The following is a 23,182-nucleotide window of genomic DNA, read 5'->3' on the forward strand; positions in this document are numbered from 1 at the left end:
AATGATCTGTTAAACTTGGTTTCAAACCTTTTCCTTTTAGGTCTGTTATCTGGTTTTAATTGTTAAGTCCAGCAAAATACTCAGTTTGGTGAATGAGACGCAGTAAAGATGTACTCTGCCTTGTAGAGTTTACACAATGCTTATTTGCTTACACAAGTTTTTTTTTTCAACTATATATAACTCTATGAATAACTCAACTAATATACTTTCAAGGTGGGTATTTTTGTCCTAGTACAAAATTAGTTCATTTGGTTTATTTTAAGATAGTTCCTAAATGGTGAGGAGGAGCGTTTCTGTTGTGTTCAAGATGGGCAGAGGGTGCTTTTCACAGCCTGGACTGTTGAAAAGCCAAATATTAAAAACCATCTTGTGACTTTCAGGTTTTATCCTTGAGATACTCATCTGGAGTAGGTCAACTTCTGGAGCCCAGTTTTTTTTAGAGTGGTTTAGCATTGGTGACTTAAATTGTGGTAGATGAATTCTGAGGCTCTGCCTTGAAATGTGCTTTAGAAGTCCTAGATACAGCAGAAAATTGGGGCTCCCTGCTCTCCCCATCCTGCCTGCAGACCTCTGCTCAGTCCCACACTAGTGTTGGCTCCACTTTCAGTAATACTCCACTTCATAGTATCAGCTGTTTTCTGTTCGCTGTCCCTTTTAAGAAAATAACCTGTTAATATAATACCACCTGTTTAGCAATGAGGAAGATTATGTACTAAAATGTTCAGCTGAATAATACATACAAACATCTGACATTTGGCCTGCTCTGAGAATAGGTGACATGCTTATTTAACGATTTGGAAAATGTTAAAATGGTGAGGTAGAAATTAAAATGTAATTTTAAAATATTTGTATTTAACTTATGTGATTCAGTCCTATTCTGCATTTCCCCTTGGCATGTTCGTACTGGGGGTCATGGTAGCAGTCTGACACTGCGGATACTTTGAACGATATACTGAACATTGTTGGCATTTCAGCCTAATTAATTGCATCCTATTTTGTGATTTGTCTTTGGTCCTTTGGGTTGCTGGCCTAGGATTTTTTTTTTAACCTTTTTTTTATACTCGTCATTGTCTCATTTTAAATGTCAACAGACCAGTACTTGTGTAATTGTTTTTTTCCCCTTCTTTTCTCTCCAGTATCAGAAAAATTGAGAAGTGATTTCTTTGTCTCAGGCAGGCTACACAAAAGAAGTATATCCCAAGACTGAGTGACAAACAGGCTAATCCAGTAAGTGCAGGCACATGTTTTTCTGGCCAGTAGTCACTGTTAGCCGTGGTTTTGAACTAGAATAATCTTCTCTGGGGCTGGTTTAATCACTTGGCCACCCAAAAAGGCAGATCTGCATCTTCTCCGTTGAACTCATTTCTCATGCAAAAACCTACTGGAGCCTCCTTCTCCCTGGAGTCAGGTTTAACACGGTTGTCTATGATCCTGCCACAGATCCCTCTAAAAGAAAATGCTTGGCACTGGGCTTGTTCAACTGGACCTTGCAGTTTTATACACTTCAGAAGGAAAGTGTCACCCTGCTGATTTGCTTTAAACAACCCACACTTGACATATTGGTATGCCCAAGGGAATATTTAAATCTCTGGAAGAGCTGCAGCCACTGACACGTGAGGAGGCATTGCCAGAGACAGAGGGAGAAGAGCAGAGCACCTGCATGGTCTTCTGGTTTGCTTTTTTTTCCTGCTTTGTCACTGGGATCGAGGTTTCTCCTTTTGTGGATGTTTCTTGGTCATTGCAGCCAAAGCATGAAGCAGTGTTCCCACAGTAGTGCTGCAGGCAGCTGGAGAGGAAAGCCTTGTGCATTTTCCTCTGAAATGATACCTGGGCTTCTGGCTGGTCCTGAAGGCGCACAGCTGTCCCTTGTGTGGGTATCCTCTCCCTGCTTGAGGAGACTGAGGAGGCGACTGGAAGCAGCTAAAGCTGCGTTTACTTCTTTAAGCTGTTTTGCCCTCCTAGGAAAAATACGTGGAAACATTCTGCTCATCTTCCCTTCAGACTTACACTTTTCTAGTCTGCCTAAAGATTGTGAAATCACTTCAGGGTGACAACACCTGAAATTCTGTTAGCCTTGTGCTAGCTGCATGGAAGACATTTAGTTGTTTATTTTGTGGGACAGAAAGCAGCCACGTAACCCGAGGCTGCCCTGCACTGTGACTGCTTGGGCGTTGCAAACATGCTGCGGTGCAGGTGCTGCTCATGCAGGTGACAAGGGCTGGCAGCCTGAGCGGTCACATCGAGTTAGGGTTGCTGGGCAGAGCCTGCTCTGCTGCTGTCGCTCCTCCTGAATTTCTGCTGCCAAGCAGGTTTAGCACAGGTGCCAAGTGAAACTAAGTGGGTTTAAATTGGAAACACACATTTTTGTCAGCGCTGGTTATTACAATACATGCCAGTGGAAATTGCACTTTTGCTGAAACTACAGGTGAAATCCGAAAGGTCACACACAATATTGAGCTGAGGAAAATGGCATGCTTCAAACAGTGCCATGAAGCACATGGAACCAGATGAAGGCCAGCGTAGTTTTGCTCTGATCAAAAAAAGATGATTTAAAGCCATGGTTTGGATATGTCTGCCTTGCTGGTGTTTGACAACGTTAGGTGAATTGCTGGTGAATGTAATTGCTTTGTCAAATGGCTTTGAGGAAAGAAAAATAATGGCCTGATAAAAACAACAATTAAAAGCAACTTTTGTGAAATAAAGTCAGAATACAATAAAGTTGCTATAATTGGCTGCAGTATAAAATCTCCAATACATTTTTGTCTAATAAGTATCATTTGAAAGAACACAAACCCAGGAAAATCACCATTGAACTGAGAACTCTGCCTGGCCTTCAGGACTCCACCTGATTCATAATTTATGCTCTGGCTTTTCACTGTGCAAGAGGTCTTCACACCTCATGACATGCATTATAGATGGAGGAGTTTAGGTTAAAACATGCTTTTACTGTGAGGCATGGGTTATCACCCACTCTCCGCATTAGATTCATGTGTGCAATTTAAACAAGACCTCACTCTGCTCCCAATAAATGCACACCAGATGTATCTTTTATAAATGTTAGGTTTTGCTGCATCTTGACACATGCCAGTGGTTTGAAGCCTGTGCATGCTTCAGTGGGGCATGAAAGCCCCATCCATTCATTCAACTGTGACATTTTGCAATAGGCAAAATTCTAGTGTTGTCAGCTATTCGCTGTTCAACTTTATTGAGTTACAATGCCTAATCTGATGCTCTTTTTTTTGAATTATTTTCAGAAGTGTCAGTTTTCTTTAGCTGAGAGGTGATTGAATAGTACAGGAAAAGGAACTTGGCCAAAGTCCTATGATCCATGATTCCTGGTGTTATGTGACATTACACATGTAAGGGTTGTCCTTCAGTGAGACTTGGGGCTTATGTTAAATAAAACATAGTAGAGAAATCTTGGCCTGGGAAAAAGACTTTACTGTCTCTTATCTGGGCACAAGCTTTCTGCTGTAGGACTGCATGTATTATGACCATTTAAAAAAGTTGTATTTACTATGTTTTTTATTTAATACTGTAATTTAGGTGATGTTTATTATTAATTAGCACCTGTTTGAACAATAGTCACTAGCCAGACTTGCAGATGTAGACAATGGCTTAGCTTCTCATTGACCTGAAAGCTTGATGGGCCAGATGCTTTCTCGCTTCCTCCAGGGCCAGGAGGCATGAGTTTTGGAGGTTTGGGAAGGGGAGTGTCTTCCCTGGAAGTGTCCTGGGCTGTGGTCACGGCAACCAGGCTGCAGAGGAGCTTGCAATGCAACTGCAAGCACCAGGATAACTGAACTGGTCTTAGGGGACCTTTCCAGTGGCAACTACCTGATGCCTTTGGGGCAGTAGGACTTGTGGTGTCTGAGGTGGTTGATCTTTATTGAAAAGTAACAGACTTTTGAAGTGAACAGAAAACCCCTCATAAAAATGGGACGTATTAAGTGGAGAAAATTGTTTCAGCTCTGCCATTTTTTCTGCCTGCACTGTCCACAGTGTTGGAAAGATAGCAGTAATTTCAAAAACAGAGCATCTGCTTCTCAACTTGTATAAATTAGTTCCATGAAGCTCTATTGATTTGTGCCACGTTGGTAGTTGGTCAGTGTGGATGTAGACAGTCGATGGTACACATTGCAGTGCTGAGGCTGGCAGCTCTGACCACCGCACAAAGCATATTCATCTCATTTCCAAGCATGGAAAATGTTTCTTGATCACTTGATCCCAAATGTAAATTTGAATTTTTAAACTGTAAATACTGTTCTGTCTTGGGGATAATTTCCTTTGTAATTGCATAATGAAATAATCCCACAAAGCAAAAAAAAACCAGGCTGCATGTGGCTCGATATAATCTTTATTTGTTGGTCATTTTGATCCTGTACACAGCAAAATTGTAATACGGATACAGCATCTAAACTATAAAAATACTATAATACATATAGAGAAGGAACAGTTAACTTTACATAAAATGGTGAAGGCACATAATGCAAGGTAATGCTCACTGTTTCACAGGCTGATTGCCGCCTTTTTTCCAAGGGAAAAAGGGAGTGGACCATGAAAGGGAGGTTAGTTTCATCCTTCCCCTGCTTCTGAGTATGTTGAGGGGTTTGGTGCAGAGCAGATTGTGCTCTAACATAGCACCCTGTCTTTTTTTGTAAGGCTATTAGACATGAAGAGAAATCTTAAATGTGTAAAGTTTTGGAGTATATTGAGCTTTTTTTCTTTAAGGGATAAGTTGCAAGTGATCATGAATAATTTGTTTAACTTGAAGCTTTTGAGTCAAGTAGATTAAACAAATGTAATTTTGAAATATTTAAAATATTTTATATAGAGATACCTGAACATTATTGGAGATTACCAGTGCTTTTTGGGGAACCAGAAGCCAATTTCAGTATTTTTTTCCTTATAGCAGCACAAATACTCTCCACAACTCCTGGATGTTATTGCTCCTTCCTGAACGTCTGTGCTTCTATACACATTTTGTTATACTCCTGGGCTGAGAAGCAGAAAATAGTTTGACATCTGCTATATTGGTTTTAATCTGTGGGTTAAATTTTATCAGTGATGGTATAAGACATTCTCTACATTGTATTCTCACCTGTTTTAACTGTTGTTCCCTGACTGAGATATGGCCCGGAAGGGTCAGTCTTCCTAACCATGCATTTCATGGTTGCTATAGCATGTTCTTGTGGCGACAGCTTTGGGACTTTTGTGCTTCTCCAGGCTGCCACTGAGCATTTCCAGCTGCAGCATCTACCTCCCTGCTGCCTTTGGATGTTGCTTCATTAATTCAGCTTTTCAGAAAGTGTATTTGGAACTGACATTTGTTGCCTTCTGGGCCTTTTCCTGTTTGTTTCGTATAAGATCATAAATAGAGTTTTGAATATTTCACATTTTAATCCCTATTTGAAGTAAAACATGGTCCCTCTAAGTTATCTTACACAGATCTGCTTCGGTAGGCAGTTGTCATTCCTAACTCACCGTCATCCTCCCTCCCTTTCCTGTGGTCTCACTGCTGTGAAAGTCCAGCTTCACCTTTGCTGCAATCCAGCGTTTGCCTCCACCTCCCTCAAGTGCCATTCACTTTCATTTCCTTTTCTTCTCTCATTTTTTCTGTGAATTTCCACCACTCTTATTTTTATCGCTTCCTCTCCACTGAGACTGACAGCAATCACAACTTACTCTAATCTTAGTTTAAAGGTTTTCCCCCTGCCTTCTGTCTCCTTGACTTACCTTCTACGAACCACGCTCATATTTCACTGTGAGATTTTTCCCTTTTTTGTGCTTTTATGGGTGTCTTTTTAATTCTCTAGGATCACATTCCTCCAGAACTCTCTTTGGTCTTTATAAAAAGTCTTCAGGCTTTCATCTTCTCTGCCTTTTCCTTACTCTGTACACACTTCTGGGTATCTTTTTTAGCCCTATAGATTCTATCTGCGGCAACACTTCCTGGAGTATTTTACTACCTCTGTACCGAGTGTTTTTCTACTGTCTCCAAAACTTCATCCAGAAAGTCAAACCATCGAGAAGAGCAGATTTACTCTCCATCTACTCCCTTATTCTTGCTCTATCTTTCCCTGTGAACAATAATGCTTTCCTTCAAGTTCCATTCAGACTGCCTCCATCTTCAGCTGCCTTCTCTCTTTTGTCCTTTTCCTTTGAATCACATAATAATTTTGCCTGGAAGGGACCTGCTGATGTCATCCAGTTCAAAGAAGGGCAAACTTCAAAGTCAGATCTTTATTATAACCATTTTACTGCTATTTCTGATATTACTTAATTTTTCTTGGTTTTCTTTTTTCATCTCTGCTATTCCCTGAGATCTCAATCAATTCTATTTCTCCTTTAAGCTTATTGACCAAAATACCAAGAACATAAAGCAGGTGTGTGGAAGCATCTTCTTTGTATCCAATTTACTAGTTCAGTGCTGCTTCTGCTGCTTGTGCCTAATTCTAGATTTGCCCTGGTGTTCAGAGCTTGCTGTCCCCAAGCGCTCCCCATCTCCTCTGTACTCACTGCTTGCCCTCAGGTTGTCACAGCTTCCCGTGTCTCTGCCCACTTGGCCACTTTCTAGACAGAGTTGACCTTGCCTTTGGGTCTCTCACAGCTTTTTTGTGTGAGGCAAAAGCCATGTGTTTGAGTCCACAGTAATCACTCCTGCTTCACTTGTGGTCTCTCATCCTCACACACTGTTCTTTGCTCTCTCTTTTAGTTGGTGTTTTCTGCTTCGAACTGTACGCTCTGTAAGTTAATTTCATCTTTTTTCCCAATGTTTATGTATCTTTCTAGAAATGATCACACCTAACTAACTTTATGTTATTCTCTATTATGCCTCAGCAGTGTCTCATAGGGGAAAAGCTGGGTTAAATCAAAAGTTTCAATTAAAACCTACTGCATCGGTAATTACATGAAGCTATGTTTTGAAAAGATCTACCCTGAATTTCTGCTATCTCTTATCATAATTTTAGTAACTTATTTTTCCATTCTTAGTTGTCATTTGAACTCTCTGAATTTAGTCTGCAGCTGTACGACAACGATTGCATTAATATAATAAGCTTCAGTGGTAAAGCTGTAAATTGGGCTAGAATAAAATCTGTTGTGCATTTTCGCTGTGACTACATTTTGTGCTTCTATCTCGGCTTGAATCCAACCATCTACTTACATTTTCTGTAGGCCTTTATTTTGAAAGATATTGGTGAGGACTGCAAAAAATCCTGAGTGTGCTTACTATCATAGTTACTGCTATTCATCTAATACAAAAATAAATGTGAGTGGCATTGATCTTCAGTAATCCCTTAAGGGGCTCATTCAAAATGAATTATGAATTGATCATTAATTAAAAAGATGAGTTAAATTCTTGAATACTGAATGTGCATACTCTATTATGCAACTCCTGGAATAATCATCTGGGGTTTGATGTGTCTGTCTGGGATGTTTCACAACTGCAGGAACATGTAAAGCTGATGTGCAGAAGAAGGAAATGCCATCGTGGACCTTCTGCTCTGTCGCCCCTTTATTGTGAGTTCAGTTTGTGTGGGAACAATGTTTATACATTAATTTCTTGACTACATCTGAAAATAACCTGCCTGAGTTATGGCTAAAATTTGTCCCTACATTCCAAAAAAACCCTTTAACTTGGGTGTGGTTTTGGCACGTATTTTTGGTACAATTGTTAAGGCTGGAAAATACTTCTAAGACCATTGAGTCCAACCATTAACCTACATTTTCAAATGTCTATTTCATTACAAGATTCCATTGCATCAAATGTCTATTTCATTACATTAAGTGTCAATGTAATTTATATAACATCTATGTAAATGTCTATCCCATTACAAGCTTACAAGCTTCTCCATTACATTTTATGCGTTTGTTTCTTTTTCAACAAAGCAACCCTTGTGCTGCTGAGGTTTATGAGGTAGTTAAATGGGATTATCTCTTTTAAAAGAGGAAAATTGAGACATAAAAATTTATTTTCCCATGATCATATGAGAAGTCTGAGCGTCAGGAGAGGCACCAACTTTGTTATAATTATTTTCAAGCCAGTGTTTTACCTGTAGGCCACTTCTGTCTCTTTCCTGCTATTTTCCATGAGCTTTGGGAACTGTTTCTGAGTATGCTTTTTGGCAGCCAGTGTATGTTTGCAATGTGAGAAGCAATAATTTTCTAAAAGGGGCCATCAGGTAATATTGTAATGGGAAAAAGGCAGTAGTGTGGATGCACACAATTTGTTTAGGATGTTTAGATTCCATGTCTCCTAAGAGGTCAGGTTGTGCCCACTGGATTTTTTAGGATACAGTCATTTATACTCAGAGAAATATGTGCTTTTGTGGAAACTGAAATTCATTTCACCTTCATTTCGGTAGAAGGTGGAGGGATGGCAGATAAAGAGAAAGAACTGGAGGAAAGAAAATTAAATTTGAAGCATTTATTTTGGAGAGTTTTCACACAACTTCCTTTTAATCCCTGATTAACAGATGAAAGTAGATATGCTGAGACACGGTTCTAGTACTAAACCCTTTGATAACAGAATTACAGTGTCTTTATTGTACAGGCTTGGTTGATTTGTCTGCATCAGCTTCTGCAGCAGTGATTCCTAGACAGTCAGAGAAGAGCACAAATGAGGAGCTGTTATCCGTGTTGTGTCCAAGACAGGCACTTACATGTATCCCAGGAGCCATTACTGTCTGTAATGCCTACTGCTGATTATCAAGGCTGGAGCTGCTAGTGCAAATAAAAATTGTCCTTGGACAGGTTGGTCCAAAGCAATGATAAATGTCATTGGTCACTTAAATGCTAAAAGAATTTTTGTGTTATTGAACTTAAAAGGAAAACACTGAAAGCCCAAAGTCATCGTAATATTTATAATGAGCATTCATGATATCAGAATGAAAATTAATGTATCTAACATATGTACACTGTCCCCTTTCAGCCATCTTCCAGGATGGAGGAGCGCTTTTGCTGTCTTCTAAATCAGTCTTTCCATTGGCGGTGGCTGCACCATGTTCCACATCTCCACCCGGGATCCCTCCTTTTCCTGCCGGCTGGGGCTGTAGGTCCCTTGAGTCGCCCGTTTATTGGCAGCGATGACTGAAACCACAACTGCCAAGAAGAGGATCAATAACAAGGCCAGCGTTACTGAGCCAATGGAGGTGAATATGTTCGAGATCAAGTCAGTTGTCAACTGGAAGGATTGAAATAATTCCAATATAATTTCCATCAAGAGAATACTGAGACACACTTGAGCTACCGTGGAAGGAAAAGAAAAAACACTCTATGGACAGACTCTGCACAGACAAGCTACTACTGAAGCAGTAGAGAAGTACATTAGCCCCTCCAGGTTTTGTTCTTTGGACTCCAGAAAGTTACACACGTGGTGCTGGATGTTTAGTATTCAAGGCAGAGCTGGATGAATTTCATGCAATGACCCATTTCTTTTGACAGCTTCCTTACCTTGAAAATAACTTGTAAGTTAATGTGTCTGCAGACTATAGTAGTAATTCAGCAATTATTTGTTTATTCACTTAAATAATAATACATTATTCCTGGTTTGGTTGTGAACATGTTCTTACTGGTCTTTGCTACTGCAAGTTAAACATGAGCTAATTTGACTGGATATATATTCAGCCACATTTCTATTTCTCATGCTGGAGGAGTCAATTTTATGTGAAAAAACCCCAAACATATATATACACACTTATATGTATAGATTATATATACTTATATTTATATATATAGATTATATATAGAAAATTTGCTTTCATAAATATTTTTGTAAAATGTACTATTTCTACAGGCATTCCTGCCAATAAACTGTTCTATCAGCTTGTTTGCATGATATATGTATAAAGGCTGCACGGGAGCACAGCTAAAATCTATTGCATGAGAAATTAATCAGTACATTTACACAAATATGTTTTAAAATATTCATCCAGCTCTTCTTCCACATACAGGCTTCATAGTTTCATCTACAGAAACACAAGCAGCACAGTACAGGATGAATGTAAGGATGCTCTGATTTTTTTAAAATTTTTTTTTTGAGTTTTCACGTGGCAGTGGGAAAGGTAATAATGTTAGAAGGCACAGTGCATATAACCAAATCTATCAGTTGAAAAGCTTTAGACCAGAGAAACTTTATAGTTGGTACATGAACGTTTTATACACATCTATGTGTAAAAAATGCTTATGGTGAGGTGAGCCAAAAAAGTGATGTGGTTAGTGTGGAAAAGTGGTCACTATGGACAGAATGACCCCAGCAGGAATTGAACTTCTGGGCAGATTCCGCCATCCGTCATCTTTTGATTTGTATTATGAGTGACAGCTGAACTACCCGACATGAATGTGTGCTTCAGGCTGAACTTTCAAATCCCAAAATATTTAGAAATGGAAAAGAGCAGGTCAAAGCCCATTTCCCAGTTAGATGCTCCATACTACAGGGTATTTTAGTGACCTGCTTACTCGTCATTTCTAAGGAAGGGCAGTTACAGTCCAGGGAACGACGACAATCCTGCATTCAGCAATGGGTGCACTGGAAAGTGGCTGCTGCTGGTGTGTGTACGTCACTTGGACTCCTGCCTTTGCAGGAGATCAACAATGCCACAGGGAAAACGTTAAAACAATCCTTCATCTTTTTAACTCTCTCCAACTCCACACTGATGTAAGAGGTCCCACTAGTAATAGTAAAAGCAAGTTTAGCTCAGGGATTCTCTCTAGGGCATATATGATCGACTAGGATGTTTTCCTCTGTCCTTGATGGCTAAATATATGGTCCCTATTATTTAAAAATTTTTTTTCCCAATAGAAATAGTCTAGTCCAGGTGACAGACCACATGAATCCAACTGTAAAACAAGGTGGCATAAGACATGTTGATCTATTAAATAGTACTGGATTGGGAAGGTCATTTTATCTTTGGATGGTGTTACAGATATATTTGTGATCATAGTTTTGCTCTGTACTCTGTTAGACTATGACCTTTGTTCCTCTTCTCTCAGAGATACTGCAAATTTTTAATGCAATTTTTTGTTCTCAGAAGCTCTTATATTTTCATTGTCTGGTCTGGGAAACTGAGGACTGAGATAGTCAAAGTTAACTCTATCCTAGGGTTGAACAAACATTTGTGAAAGAAATTCAGTACCATAGGCAACTGGATGGTATTGCCTTGTCTCTGGTACGTGAAATGTCTGAACTTATTCTTGTTTTCCAGTCCATGCTCTTTCCATTCCTGTTGTAAGCATGTCTGTATCTATTGAGACGTTTTCATTTATGATATCCTTCAAAATAATTTGATTTCTAAAAGAAAAGTTTTATGCAAAGAATTGGAGAGGAAAAAAAGCCTGTTACTGGTTAAAATGCAGTCACATATCTAAACCTCATTCTCAATTTAAAATCATCATAACAAGGCTTTTTTTCATTTTGCAATAGTTATTCATAACAGAAACCTTACCCATCCTGAGCCACTATGTAAAAGAAGTTACTTCACTGATTGATATCTAGACAGCTGGGGTTTTAACCATGAGCAAGGACATAAACTAACTTTATTTCTGTGTTTATGTTGCTCGTAATTTTTAAATATGAAAAAAGGGCCCTTTCTTCATCTTTTTGGGTATATTCTATTGATCAAAACCCCTCCACCATGCAAGTGCTGTCTCCTGGTTTATCAGCCCACAGCTCCCTGCTGAAGTTTACAATATAGGTGGTCCCCTTAGCAGTTGCACTGAACTGCTAACAAGAGTTGCCAGAAGGCTCTGCAGTCTGGTCCCATCAAAATCAACTGCTTCTTTAGTAATTAATGGCTGAATAGTTAAATTAATTTGGAAAATCAGCTGGCTGATCTGGAAAAAAAATCTGAAAAGCTCTGTCCCCTGTCATCTCAGAGTCTGTTCATTGCATATTTGTTGATGATGATAGACTAGATTGTAACAGGTGATCCCAAAAAGAAAAGGATTAAGCAGTATTTTTAGGAACATAGTGCTGCTGAGACAGTGGAAAGAGGGGTTTCTGTCACTGACCCTACCATGTACTTTGCATAATGGTAAGGAGCGGGCTTTTAAAATGCAGTTTGAAATTAAAGCTCCCATATCACTCTTTCAGGTTTTTCTGGTAAGTCCTTGCCTGTTGCTTCCCCCCTCGATGAATCACACAGGCTGCTATTCCCTTCCTGACATGAACTAGTTAAGATCTGGTTATTGAACTGACTGGTTGGTACATGGCAAGATACAATTTTTTGGTGTCTTTATCACAAAACTGTGGCAGAGACGTACACAAGAGATGTTCTGTGGCCTAGAGATACAAAAGCAGAAGGGGAAAGCCCAGGAAAGGAAAGAACAGAGCAAGACAAACTATTTTGTGTCAGCACAAGAAACAAACAAACAAACAAAACCCCAAACCCCAAAACAAACAAAAAAAAACCCCAAACAAAACAGAAACAAAAACCCACAAGACTGCTGATAGCCTTTCAGAAAGAATTCTTGCTAATAAATACCACATGGTGATCACAGCTATTTTTGAATGTAACTTCAGCCCTGCTTATGAATAATTAAATATATGTAGGGGAAATGAAGGAGGGTTAATTAACTGACTGGGCAATACCTTAGAGATTGTCATTACACTTTGAGCAGGAGGCTGGACTGTGAGAACTCCTGAGGGCTCTTCCAACCTGAATTATCTTATGAGCCTGTTTAAAAGGTAATTGGTGACAGAGTAGTTGTGAAAGTTCCCCTACCCCTAATATAGAGGAGCTGTCAGTAAAAGCTGTATCCTTAGTGGTAATGGATGCTGATGGCAAGATGATGTCATGTCCCATGGTAATACCAGCAAAATGAAGTCTGATGACACTAAAAGATCTATCCGCTTCTCACTAAGTTATTTTATGTAGCATGTTCTATTTATATGTCTTTGAATGTCAGCTGGAGCAAGACAAATGTATTTTGGCAAAATTAAAAAAAAAAGAAAGAAAAAATATTACTGAATTTAGTTTTCATGTAGTGAACAGTTTCATCTGCAAAGACAGGAAGAAATGCAGGAAAAATCTGTCTTTTTTTGAAGTCAAGTCTTTTGGCTTTTTACTGGCGGTTTCATTTCAAAGTTGATTAATTTTTTTAGGGTTATTCTAATTATTAAATTAAAATTATTTAAAATATTTAGATTAGAGAAAATAAATCCTTGGATAGAGTGAAACTCCATTGTAGGACTGGGTTTTGCTTTTCATTTGGTTATTGAAATAGATTTATTGTTCCACTTTGGTTCCTTGATTTGCTTTGTAGATGAACAGTTTGGATAAGGAAGGCCCAGTTCACAAGTCAAAGCTCAGAGGCATTTATCAGTCCAGTATATGTATGCTTATCTTTAAGCAAGCTGTCCCTGAAATAGTCATTTTATAAGAGGGAACATTAGGGATTTGCTATATATGAACGTTTCCATGTGTGCCAAGTGTCAAAGGCAAGTGGAATTGCACAGAGAGGAAGCCAGCCAAATACACAGGGCCTCTTCCCCCTATGAGTTTTACCTCAGCATGACTTAGCTGATCTAATCCTGCCTTGTGTCATTACAGGGATGAGAAGCAGGGCCAGAGACACCAAGGCTGAGCCAGATCAGGGAGAGAGAAGAGTGAGCTGTGGTGCTGGTGGAGAAATCCCTGCAGGTAAGAGAAGCAGGGTGTTCTTCCTCGGGATGCTGCTGCGTGGGCACGAGCTTTGCATAGGAAAGTGTGGTTTGGATGTGTCTTTGCGATGTGAAAGGCGTGATGTGCTCTGAAAGCAGCAGCATTCCTCTGTTGCTGGGCATTAAGAATTAGCCAGCTTTCATTTCAGCACTCGCACAGAACTGTGCCTCATTCTGGATTCCTTGCCAGACAGAGACATCAACACAAGATTTAAAATACACGGATTGTCAAACCCTGGAGAATTCCCTTCTCTGCCACGTGCGGGGCTTTCTGGGAGTTCTGCAGCTGCTCTTGAGCACCAGAGCTTTCACTGGGAAAGTCTCAGGATCCTGAGTCCTGACACCACTCACAAGGTTATCACTTCATTCCTGATAAGAACATCTGATCCATGTCATCCAGATTTACTGCCCCCAAATCAAAACCATTTGCTATAGTAATGAGGACTGATTGGCTTGAGTGGTCCTAGTCTATGTCAGAATTTCTTTGAAAGGTTTGGGGGCATATAGGGGTAATAGTGAGCAGCCAAAGAAAAGCCATTTACTTGATTAAAAAGCCCATAGATGTGCTGAGTTTATTTCATAGAGGATTTACTGCCATTCTTATCAGAATTTTCTTCTGTTAAAGGCTGAATTCATATATGAATCTGGGTAGTTCAAGAAGAAATCTGGTCAGTCATATACAAATCTGCTATTATGAGATGCACTGATAACCCCAGCCTGTGAGACAACAGTTTATTTTCAACAGCAGCAAAGTGGCCATAAATCTATAGATTGACTTTATTCTAATAAAAATTGAGTGGCTATATTCTAATAAAAAAGAGTGAACTCTCTTTTTCTGTGATTTTCTTTTTTCATCTTCACAAGTCATCACCTGTTCCTCTCCCTCGCATCATTTATAAGAGGTAGCTGCTCTGCTTGTCCTAAACACCAGCCACTAGGTCCCAAGAGCTGTGTTGACCTGTATGTTGGGCTGTTGAGTTGAACTTATAATCCATTTTGGACTAATTTAAGGAGAACAGATTCATGTCCAGTTGATCTAAACACTACACAGGCACTGGAAATGGCAAACTGTTTTAAAGATTTTATACACGTCACCTATTTTCTTTAACTGCTTTATCCTTTAATGGTTTCCTACTTCATGCCCATGTGGGCACTGAACTTTGAGTGTGTCTATACACAGTTATTTTTCAGGTACTTGAATAGTTTACTGCTTTCTACTCTGGTACCTCTGGCAACAAAGGAAGCAGCACTTAGTGCACCTTAGCTGATTTTCTACTGTTTGTCACCAGTGAGACCACCACTGCTTTTCCTTCTACACACCTCACAACTTTCCAGTTCATCTTGTGGGCTTCAAAAGTGGCAGTTGCATTACATAGACATTCTTCTTGTCCCCATGTGTGAAGAAAGTAATTTCTGAAAGGTGCAGTATTTGCTGTATTGTAAACCTGGTGCTTAACAAGTTTCAGAATTATTTGGTAAGAAAAGTGAATTCTCAGAAATTGATAAGCAGAAAGCAAGAGTTAAAAACAGACCTAGGAAGACTTCAGGTCCAGTTCAGGATGGCCTATAGTTGCCACATATTGGCTGTGGTACCTTCTGTATGCGAAGTAACACCCCAAGGCAAGCATGACTGCTTTTTTCCTCCACGTCTTAGGAACTTCTCCCTGACACCACGCTCACTGAGAAGAGGCTATCCTTTTTGTCCCTCACCTACCTCTACAGTCCTCTGAAAAATCTCTCTGTATGACATAAAGAGTTGTAGATCATCTTGAAATTCCATTATTGCCATTGCTGTTTCTACCATCAACCTCTGAGTTGTTTTCCTGATATCTGCAGGAAAATACAATCCCATTGGTGGAGGACCTGAATGAGACCCCAAGTCCTGTATGTACCCCTATGGATATTGCTGAAGAAAAAACTTCTGATGAATGCAGAATATCCACAGTATAATACATATAGGCAGTTCACCTTGAAGAAGAAGGATTGTAAGTAATTTATTTTTTTTTTTTCCATTATCTGTTGGATTATTATCTGAATATTTTCTTAAAATGTCTCTGAAGAAATTACATTCACAATGACCTCTATGTAGTATATATGTTTTTTATAAATTGTAGTTTGAATAGTTTGTCTTAGTCGACACATGACAGTTTTAATTGATTTCTTCCTGGAAAATGTCAACTTTTAGTTTTCTGACAGTTCTTGAAATCAAAGCAAAAGTGGAGAGAGAATTCGTGTTAGCTGCTATAATGATAAATTGATCATCTGGCTTGACCAGTTATACATCAGAAAAATGCAATCTTTGCTATCAAGGAAGAATTACATCTCTGGTGTTCTATGAGAAAATGAAGAAGATGGAGATGACTGAAATGTAGGATTTAGCTGGGCTTGCAAGGAACATACCTCATTAAGAAATTCTGACAACCTCCCTCCTGGCACATGAAACCGCACTGTTGTGACACTACAGAAGTTAACGAGGAAGTTTGTTCTAATTATAGTGGAGCAAGAAATTGGAGATTGGAGATGGAGCTCTCTGAAGTGTTGCAACTAAATTGTAAAGCGGACTTTGGTTAAACATGGGTTTTGTTCATATTAGTCTTGATCTTCCAGTCAGATTGGCATACCCAGACCTCCTCCTCCCCACACTAGGTTCCAGGACCATTACTAGATCGCTTTAAACAGTGTTGTGTTTAAATCAAAACAATTGGCCCCTTCCTCAGTGCTAGTACATGCAGTAATGTTCAGCTTACGTGACCTTCTGTTGACAATATTAGCCTTTTGGCCAAGTAGCTTTTTGCAACTTGGAAGCTCACTTTTAGAAATTAACCTTTAAAGAACAGGCTACATACAGTAACTGTAATTTTTTTAACTACTTGTGCTGTTGATGTCTGACTTGTATTAACTGTTTAATGAAAGTGGTCCAGCTGTGAAAAAAGTGGTGTTTAATATGTCTGGATGGTCTGTCTTAGGCAGATGGAATTATATTTCTGGTTTTGGCCACTATACTGTACATGAGCCATGGACCCAAAAGAGACAGAAGTACATAAGTAGGCCCTTAAAATCTCCATCAGATATTTTGCTGGATTAGTATCTCACAGGATAAAGTATTAAATGCCTTTTCTCTTAGACAGCAGTGTTGGTTACACAGAGAGAAACGACTTGGGTGGCAGTTTGGGAGACCAGCTCTCATTAACCTGTGGGCTTTGAGAAGGCTCCTTGATAGCGCTTCTGCAGCAACTGCCAGTGCTATTTTTATAAGGGTTCTCCAGCTCTTTTTAAGATCATCTCGTTGGTGCAGCACAGATTAAATGTGCAGCTCCAATGTGTTGTTATGAGATGCCTTTTAAAATTCTATCGACAGCCTCTGGTGTAGGAACTTCACCATCTGCTGCAATCTGAAAGGATAAGAGGGAAAATCTATAGCTGGTGCAAATCCAGGCAAACCATGCTGAGGAGGAGTTTGTCCCATACTTGCTATATCACTGACTAGACAAATGTTTTAGTAAAGGTGTCAGTCTCTGGGGTGCAACATCCCTTTCCAGTTTGGGAAATGCTTTGGGGCATCATATAGAATTATTTTTGTACATGGCTGACAACGCAGTGCATCAGGTGGTGTTTCTGCACAGGGAATAACTGCTTTACAGCTTTGAGGCAGCAGATTCTATATGAGTAAATCTTGGTGGTGGATTAAATCCTTCTCAGGCAAGCGTCTTGCGGGAACGAATGGATGATATTTAAACTCAAGACTGTTGCTGAAAACAGTAACTTTCTCTCATTGCCCTGTGTGTAGCTGGATTGAGTTTACTGCATCCCTGTAGTCACCACTGCAGAAATGACTCCTGAACAGGGATTTGGGAGAACACACAGTAGTGGCCTTTTGAGGAAGTCTGATCCTGCTTCATGAAAGAGTGAAGTGGGTGTAAGGGGATCAGTAGATTAAATCCCAAAGCAGAAGACAACAATAAAAAGATGCTACAGCCCTGAAGATGAGGGCAGGACAGTTCCTGAGGAAAAGAGCTGAAGAGCAGTTTAGTAGTCAGGGTGTAATAGTTAAAATAATGAGATAGAAGAATGGATTTCAAAGCTGCTTTCTTCATTGATTCCATAGGTGCTGATCAGGCCAGCATGTGGAGGATGATGTCTTGATACTCAAGATGGAGCTGATGTGAATGCCAGCATTTGGATAAGAGGGGCAGGAAATGATAATGTAGGGTATCAACAGCTAAATCAAGGGGGCAGCTAAACCATTCCTACTGCAAACTGCTGCTTTCCTGAATTTTGCATGTATATTTTATCTCTCACCCTACATTCTATTTTTTTCTGTAAAAGGGGGGAAAACTATAGAAATGTTGCTGAGGAATTTGCAATGTGGAAGCCCAAAGTCCATCTGTGTGGACTATTGTGTCTCCTCACTAATGCATTCATGTGCATTTTTTTCACCATGATTCTCCTGTGTTCTGAATTAGTAATCTCAGTTAACTTTAACTGAGTTGCACAACCTGAGTTGTGCGCAACCTGGAGCTGCTCAAAACTCCACTTTTCAGCACACAGCAGTTGGGATTAAAGATCTCTTTCTTAATTAGTGATGTTAGAGGTAGATTTTTTAATTTTTATTTCTGTAATCAGATCTTTGAGAACAGCACCAAGTACCCATCAAAGACCAGCACCACATACAAGTACAGCCACCTTCTGTGGGCTGTGGTTCCTGACTGTGACAATGTGTAGCAGGGTCTGGTCCTCTTGCCCCCAAGTCCTGGTTCTCTTGCATAGGTGCAACCTGTTCTGAAACTCAACCCTGTCTCCTTCCACTTTCTGTGGGAATAAGAAACTGCTCTGTTTGTCCAGTGATGTGTACTAGGTGGGTCAGCAGTGTATGATATAGCAGAGATCATTTTGATTTCTGTCTGATTTTGTAACTGCCAGACACTTTCCATCCCTACTTCTCTGCTAGTAAGCAAAGCCTACAATCTCAAAACTGCTCCATGAAATTCTTCTCTGTATTTGGTGCTAAGCTCCTGCAAAACAGCCATGTGTTGCTACCTAGCATTAATATTATGCTGTCAAGTGGTGATGAAGTAAGTAGCTATTTGACTGTTTCACACTGTCAGACAACAAGGTATCAAGTCAGCATCTAGCCTTTACTGGGTGCAGCACTTCAATTGCAGCCATCTCATGCTTCCAACTGTAAATATTAATGGTATAAGATAGATCTTTATTGGCTACATAATACTTGCCTTAGCACGCTATGTGACACTGTCACGTTACTCAGCTAATTATATTACTCGATAAAAACTTTGCATGTGGTTTTATCCTACTGGCTTTTTTTTTCTACCAGAAAGTTGATTAGAGACAACATCACTATGGTTTAGCTTCAGGAAAGACTTTGCTGGAGATGCATACAGCAAAAGTGTAAATGAAAAAATTATAAACTTCCATGTTAGTAATTATTCATCGAAACCTTGTTTAAACTTGATTTAGACTTCTCATTTGTTGGATTATTTTTCTTATGGCTTTTTTTTTTTTTTTTGGTTAGTGTACTTCCATCTTGTTGATAGAATCATATGAATTTGTGTCTCTCTACTTGTGAACCTTACCACTGTCCTCAAGGACTCCTGGATCAAGTACTGCATACCTAATATAGTATCTAGTTATTGTGTTGATAGCACTGGCATTCAACAGGTTTGCATCTGACTGTGAACTGGATGAAGCCAACTGTAATAATTAATTTTTGGATATCTGCTGAAGATGCAAGTGTTTTAGAAAGTCTCTTTCTATGGTATAGCTAGCATAGTACATGAGGAAAAGGTCTCTAAAATGCGGTAGAGATTTCTCTCAACTTTCTACTCCATGCTTTTACCTTACTGCCACCTAAAGATAACTAACAGAAAATACATTTTACTTCGGATTAGAGAGTTTTACTCTGATATGCTGGGAAGAAATGGCAGCCTTGTCAATGTCTTTCTTTTGAGAAGAATGCCTACACTTTCAGAAGATTTTCTTGAAGATCATACTGAGGATAGGAAAAAAAATCTGCTGACTCAGCTCACTGAATTTACCTCTGGTCTTCCAAGACAAGGCATATTGACCATGAAGCCAAATCACCCTGTTTCTAACTAGAGGATTAATTTTGATCTCAACACAGGCCGAAAGTAGCATTTTCTGCAGTGCATGGAGTCAGGTCAAAACCCATCCTGCAGGTGTAAGGTATTTCTGATCCAACCCCCCTTTGAGTCCACCTATCTCAAATACTGGAGTTCTACACAGTTGAACAGGCAACCTAAGCTGTTCGTCCTTCTCAGCTCCATCCTTGATGCCTTACTTCTTAAATAGCAGTTTTCAGTTTGGAGAACCCCTTTAAAGCAGGCCTTCTGTCAGAGAGGGAAACTGAAGCATCAAATAAAGACGCAATTAGCTAATGATTAGTCACACAACCCGTGGTGGAAATGGTAATTGAATTTAATCTGTTCATCCTGCCTAAACACTGCCTGCACAATACCCATGGTCTGTCACACCAGGGCAGTGCAGCCCTGTCCAGGCTCTAGCACTCCCTTTGCGATGAGAACTAGCAAGGTCTGGCTTAGAGTGTGCCCTCCAGTCTCTGCCTAGCTGGTGTTTGTACACTTGAGGCATGAAGCCCTGAGCAACAAAACTCGAGCCTGACAGGTAGTCTTTCATGGAGCTGTTGCAATCAGACATTTTTACTGTATGACATTTCTTTTTTGGAGTGAAGTATGACATTCTCTGTTGTTTAAAGCACAGGAATATTGCACTTGTATAGGTAATAAATCACTCATATGTACTTGCTACAGGCTTACAGTCTAAACTTAGTCTAAACTCACATTTCCACGTAAACTGACCTGTTGTTATTTATTGCCCGAGCACCAGAACAGATGCTTTTTCCCAGGCTGACTGGTCAGTCAGTCCTCTTGGGCAAATGCACTTGAGTGCACTCCTTACTCCTGTGTGCCCGAGGGCTCAACTCCATGCCCTGTGGGACTATTACAGATTAAAGACTGCTGAAGGGTCTTGCTTTGATTCTACATATTCTCAGATATTGAAAGGATCTGGCTCCATCAGTCTCATTACCTGTAACTGCCTCAAGCCAACAATGACCCCCAGTCTGTTAAAGTACCTGGCTCTGCTCATGTTACACTGTTTGGAGGTAGTTCATCCTCTGTCAAAATTCATACCGTGAAGTCTCCAGACCTGACACTTTGCTTGTGGCTGTCTTGCGTTTTATATCACAAACAAGCCATTTAATTCAAATAGTAATTTAATCAGGGATTTCCAAGATGCTTCTTTATTGGCTACGAGTTATTCTTCTGATTGATACTTACGTGCTTCCTTAAAATATTTCCAATCTCATATGTATTTCAATATCAGTAAGGTAACCATGAAATAAGCAAGTATATATAATTCTGGCAGAAGTGTCAAACATTAGTGTTTTCTCCTGGAAGAATACCCCCGCTTCTCATCTTCAGTAGTTTTGGGAGAGGATAGAAAAGCAGTGACCATGAGCTAGGAATTTTCAACTCAAAAGTTTCTTGAGGTGAAATAAGTTGTTTCAGAGTTCTGAGTCCAGGCCAGTTGCACTCTGACCAGCCTGAGTGCTTCTCCAAGGGAGTACTGAATGGAAATATAGCTTCCCTGCCTACTTCATCTAGAGAACATCACTGTTTTGGAGACTGTTGCTTACCAGCAGGTTATACCAATGTTATGACTAAAATATCATTGAGTAGATTGTGGTCTCTCTGTCCAGTTCCTAGTGAAGAACAAGATAATAACACTTCTGTACCTTACAGATGTGCATAAGCATTCATTTAAAATAATGAAGTTATTCTTACTGTGTTAAGATATAGCCCAGGTGTTCAGTACTGCCCCCATCTGTTTGATTTTTACAAATCCATTTTACTTACAATTTTCCTATTTGTGTAATTTCATTTCCCTGAGTATCACTTTATGCTCCCAGGATCTCCTTCAGAAGCACCTTTTTTGATAGTTTCCAGTAATGATAGGTAACACTGACTGCATTGAGGATTTATTGGGACTCATCTCTGGCTTCCCCAGGATCCTCAGCACCAGTGAGGTTCCTGACAATATCACTTACTGGAAGGATGGGGAAAATTTTGGATGGAGATGATAACTTCCAAAACCTGTAGAAAGTGACAGAAGACACCACTTTTTACTAGTGATGTACTAGGTCTACTAGAAAGGATGTGTTACATTTTCATACGTATAGAAACCAAACATTTTCTTTTGGCATGAATGAGTTTTGTGTTTGATTAAAGGAAACAATAAAATAAGAAAGGACCAAATGGAATTTTCCATGAGACACAGCACGGTGTCTTGTCTGGCTCTCCTGTGCAACATGCTGATCAGTTCACCAAATGGTAAGCTTTGGGATAAAAAAAGGTAACAGTTACATCACTGTGTAAACTCTGTGGAGGAGTTGGATGCCTATGCTGGCATTTCACTGAGAGTTAGGGTAGCCAAGGTAAGAGGACTAAATGTTAGGCTTTGTGAATACAAACTGAAAGAAACCATGCAAAAGATGTGATGTTGCCAGGCCTCCCAGGGCCTGGTCTCTGGTTCCTCATCGATTTTAGGTAGGGGCAGGTATGGGTTTTTTTCTGGTTTTGGGGGGTTGGTTTTGGTTTGTTTTTTGGTTTAGGTTTTTTTGTGTTCCAGGATTAGCTGGTCCCATGTGTCAACCAGGCTAACTGTGTTCAGACCATGCATCCCTTTCCTGGATAACTGGCAAAAAGTCAACAGGGGAGAAAAAGTCATGTTACAGGATGATGAGGGAAGTAACTGCACCTTTAATTTCACCTGGAAATGATTACTGCTTGGAGAAGAGGGAACAGAGGGTCCTGTCCCTTGGGGGATAAGAAGACCACAGAGTGTGAGTGCTACCAGTGCTGCACCAGACAGAAAGAGAAATATTCCATTTATTTTCTGTAATGGATACATTAGACCCCAAACTATTAATGTGCTTGAGAGTTACCAGAATCCCTACCCTAGCATTTCACAGGGACCACAAACAACCAAAGCTGCCTGCAGTGGTGTAGAATCTGTTCACTCTAAAAAATTGCAAAGATTTTTTAAAGCTGCTGATTTTCTTGTCCTTAAATTACAGCATTATCACATTTTTTACTTCAGTGCTCTTTCTTCTTGAAAAATGAATAGTCTGTTCTATCAAATATTGTTTGAATAAATTTGAGGACTGTTGTATTGCTGCACGGTTAGATTGGTAAAAAGCTCAGATATTTGTATAACAAGCCCTGCCTCTCATTTAAATGGCTCTCTGTACCAAAACACATAAATGTTCTTGATCTTTTGAAATCAGCCTGTTTTTCAGATCTTCTGGAGCAGGAATTATTTTATTTCTTTTTAGTGGAAAAAAATATTCTATAAACCTACCAAAGTGTTTAATTTTTTTCAGACGTTATTGGGAATGGAGTCTCATATCAAGAACTGAAAAACAGTCTGCAGAAGAATATACTCTACAAGCAGAGTTTATCAAGA

The 23,182-nt window shown here is 39.6% G+C and overlaps 1 protein-coding gene across 2 annotated transcripts in view; it reads right to left on the bottom strand.

Annotated features, from left to right (window-relative positions):
• Positions 1-4,349: 4,349 nt before the first annotated feature.
• CRB1 (crumbs cell polarity complex component 1) overlaps positions 4,350-23,182 on the bottom strand; it is a 100,514-nt gene continuing 81,681 nt past the window's right edge. Inside the window, exon 12 of one of the 2 annotated variants that reach the window (XM_032695893.1) lies at positions 4,350-9,102. In XM_032695893.1, the coding sequence (XP_032551784.1) occupies positions 8,974-9,102 (129 nt within the window). In that variant the 3' untranslated portion in view covers positions 4,350-8,973. Of the gene's footprint in view, positions 9,185-23,182 lie in introns of both variants that reach the window. The other variant, XM_032695892.1, reaches the window with a different exon arrangement.

Source organism: Chiroxiphia lanceolata, chromosome 9 (genome assembly GCF_009829145.1).
Source record: "Chiroxiphia lanceolata isolate bChiLan1 chromosome 9, bChiLan1.pri, whole genome shotgun sequence".
NCBI lineage: Eukaryota > Metazoa > Chordata > Aves > Passeriformes > Pipridae > Chiroxiphia > Chiroxiphia lanceolata.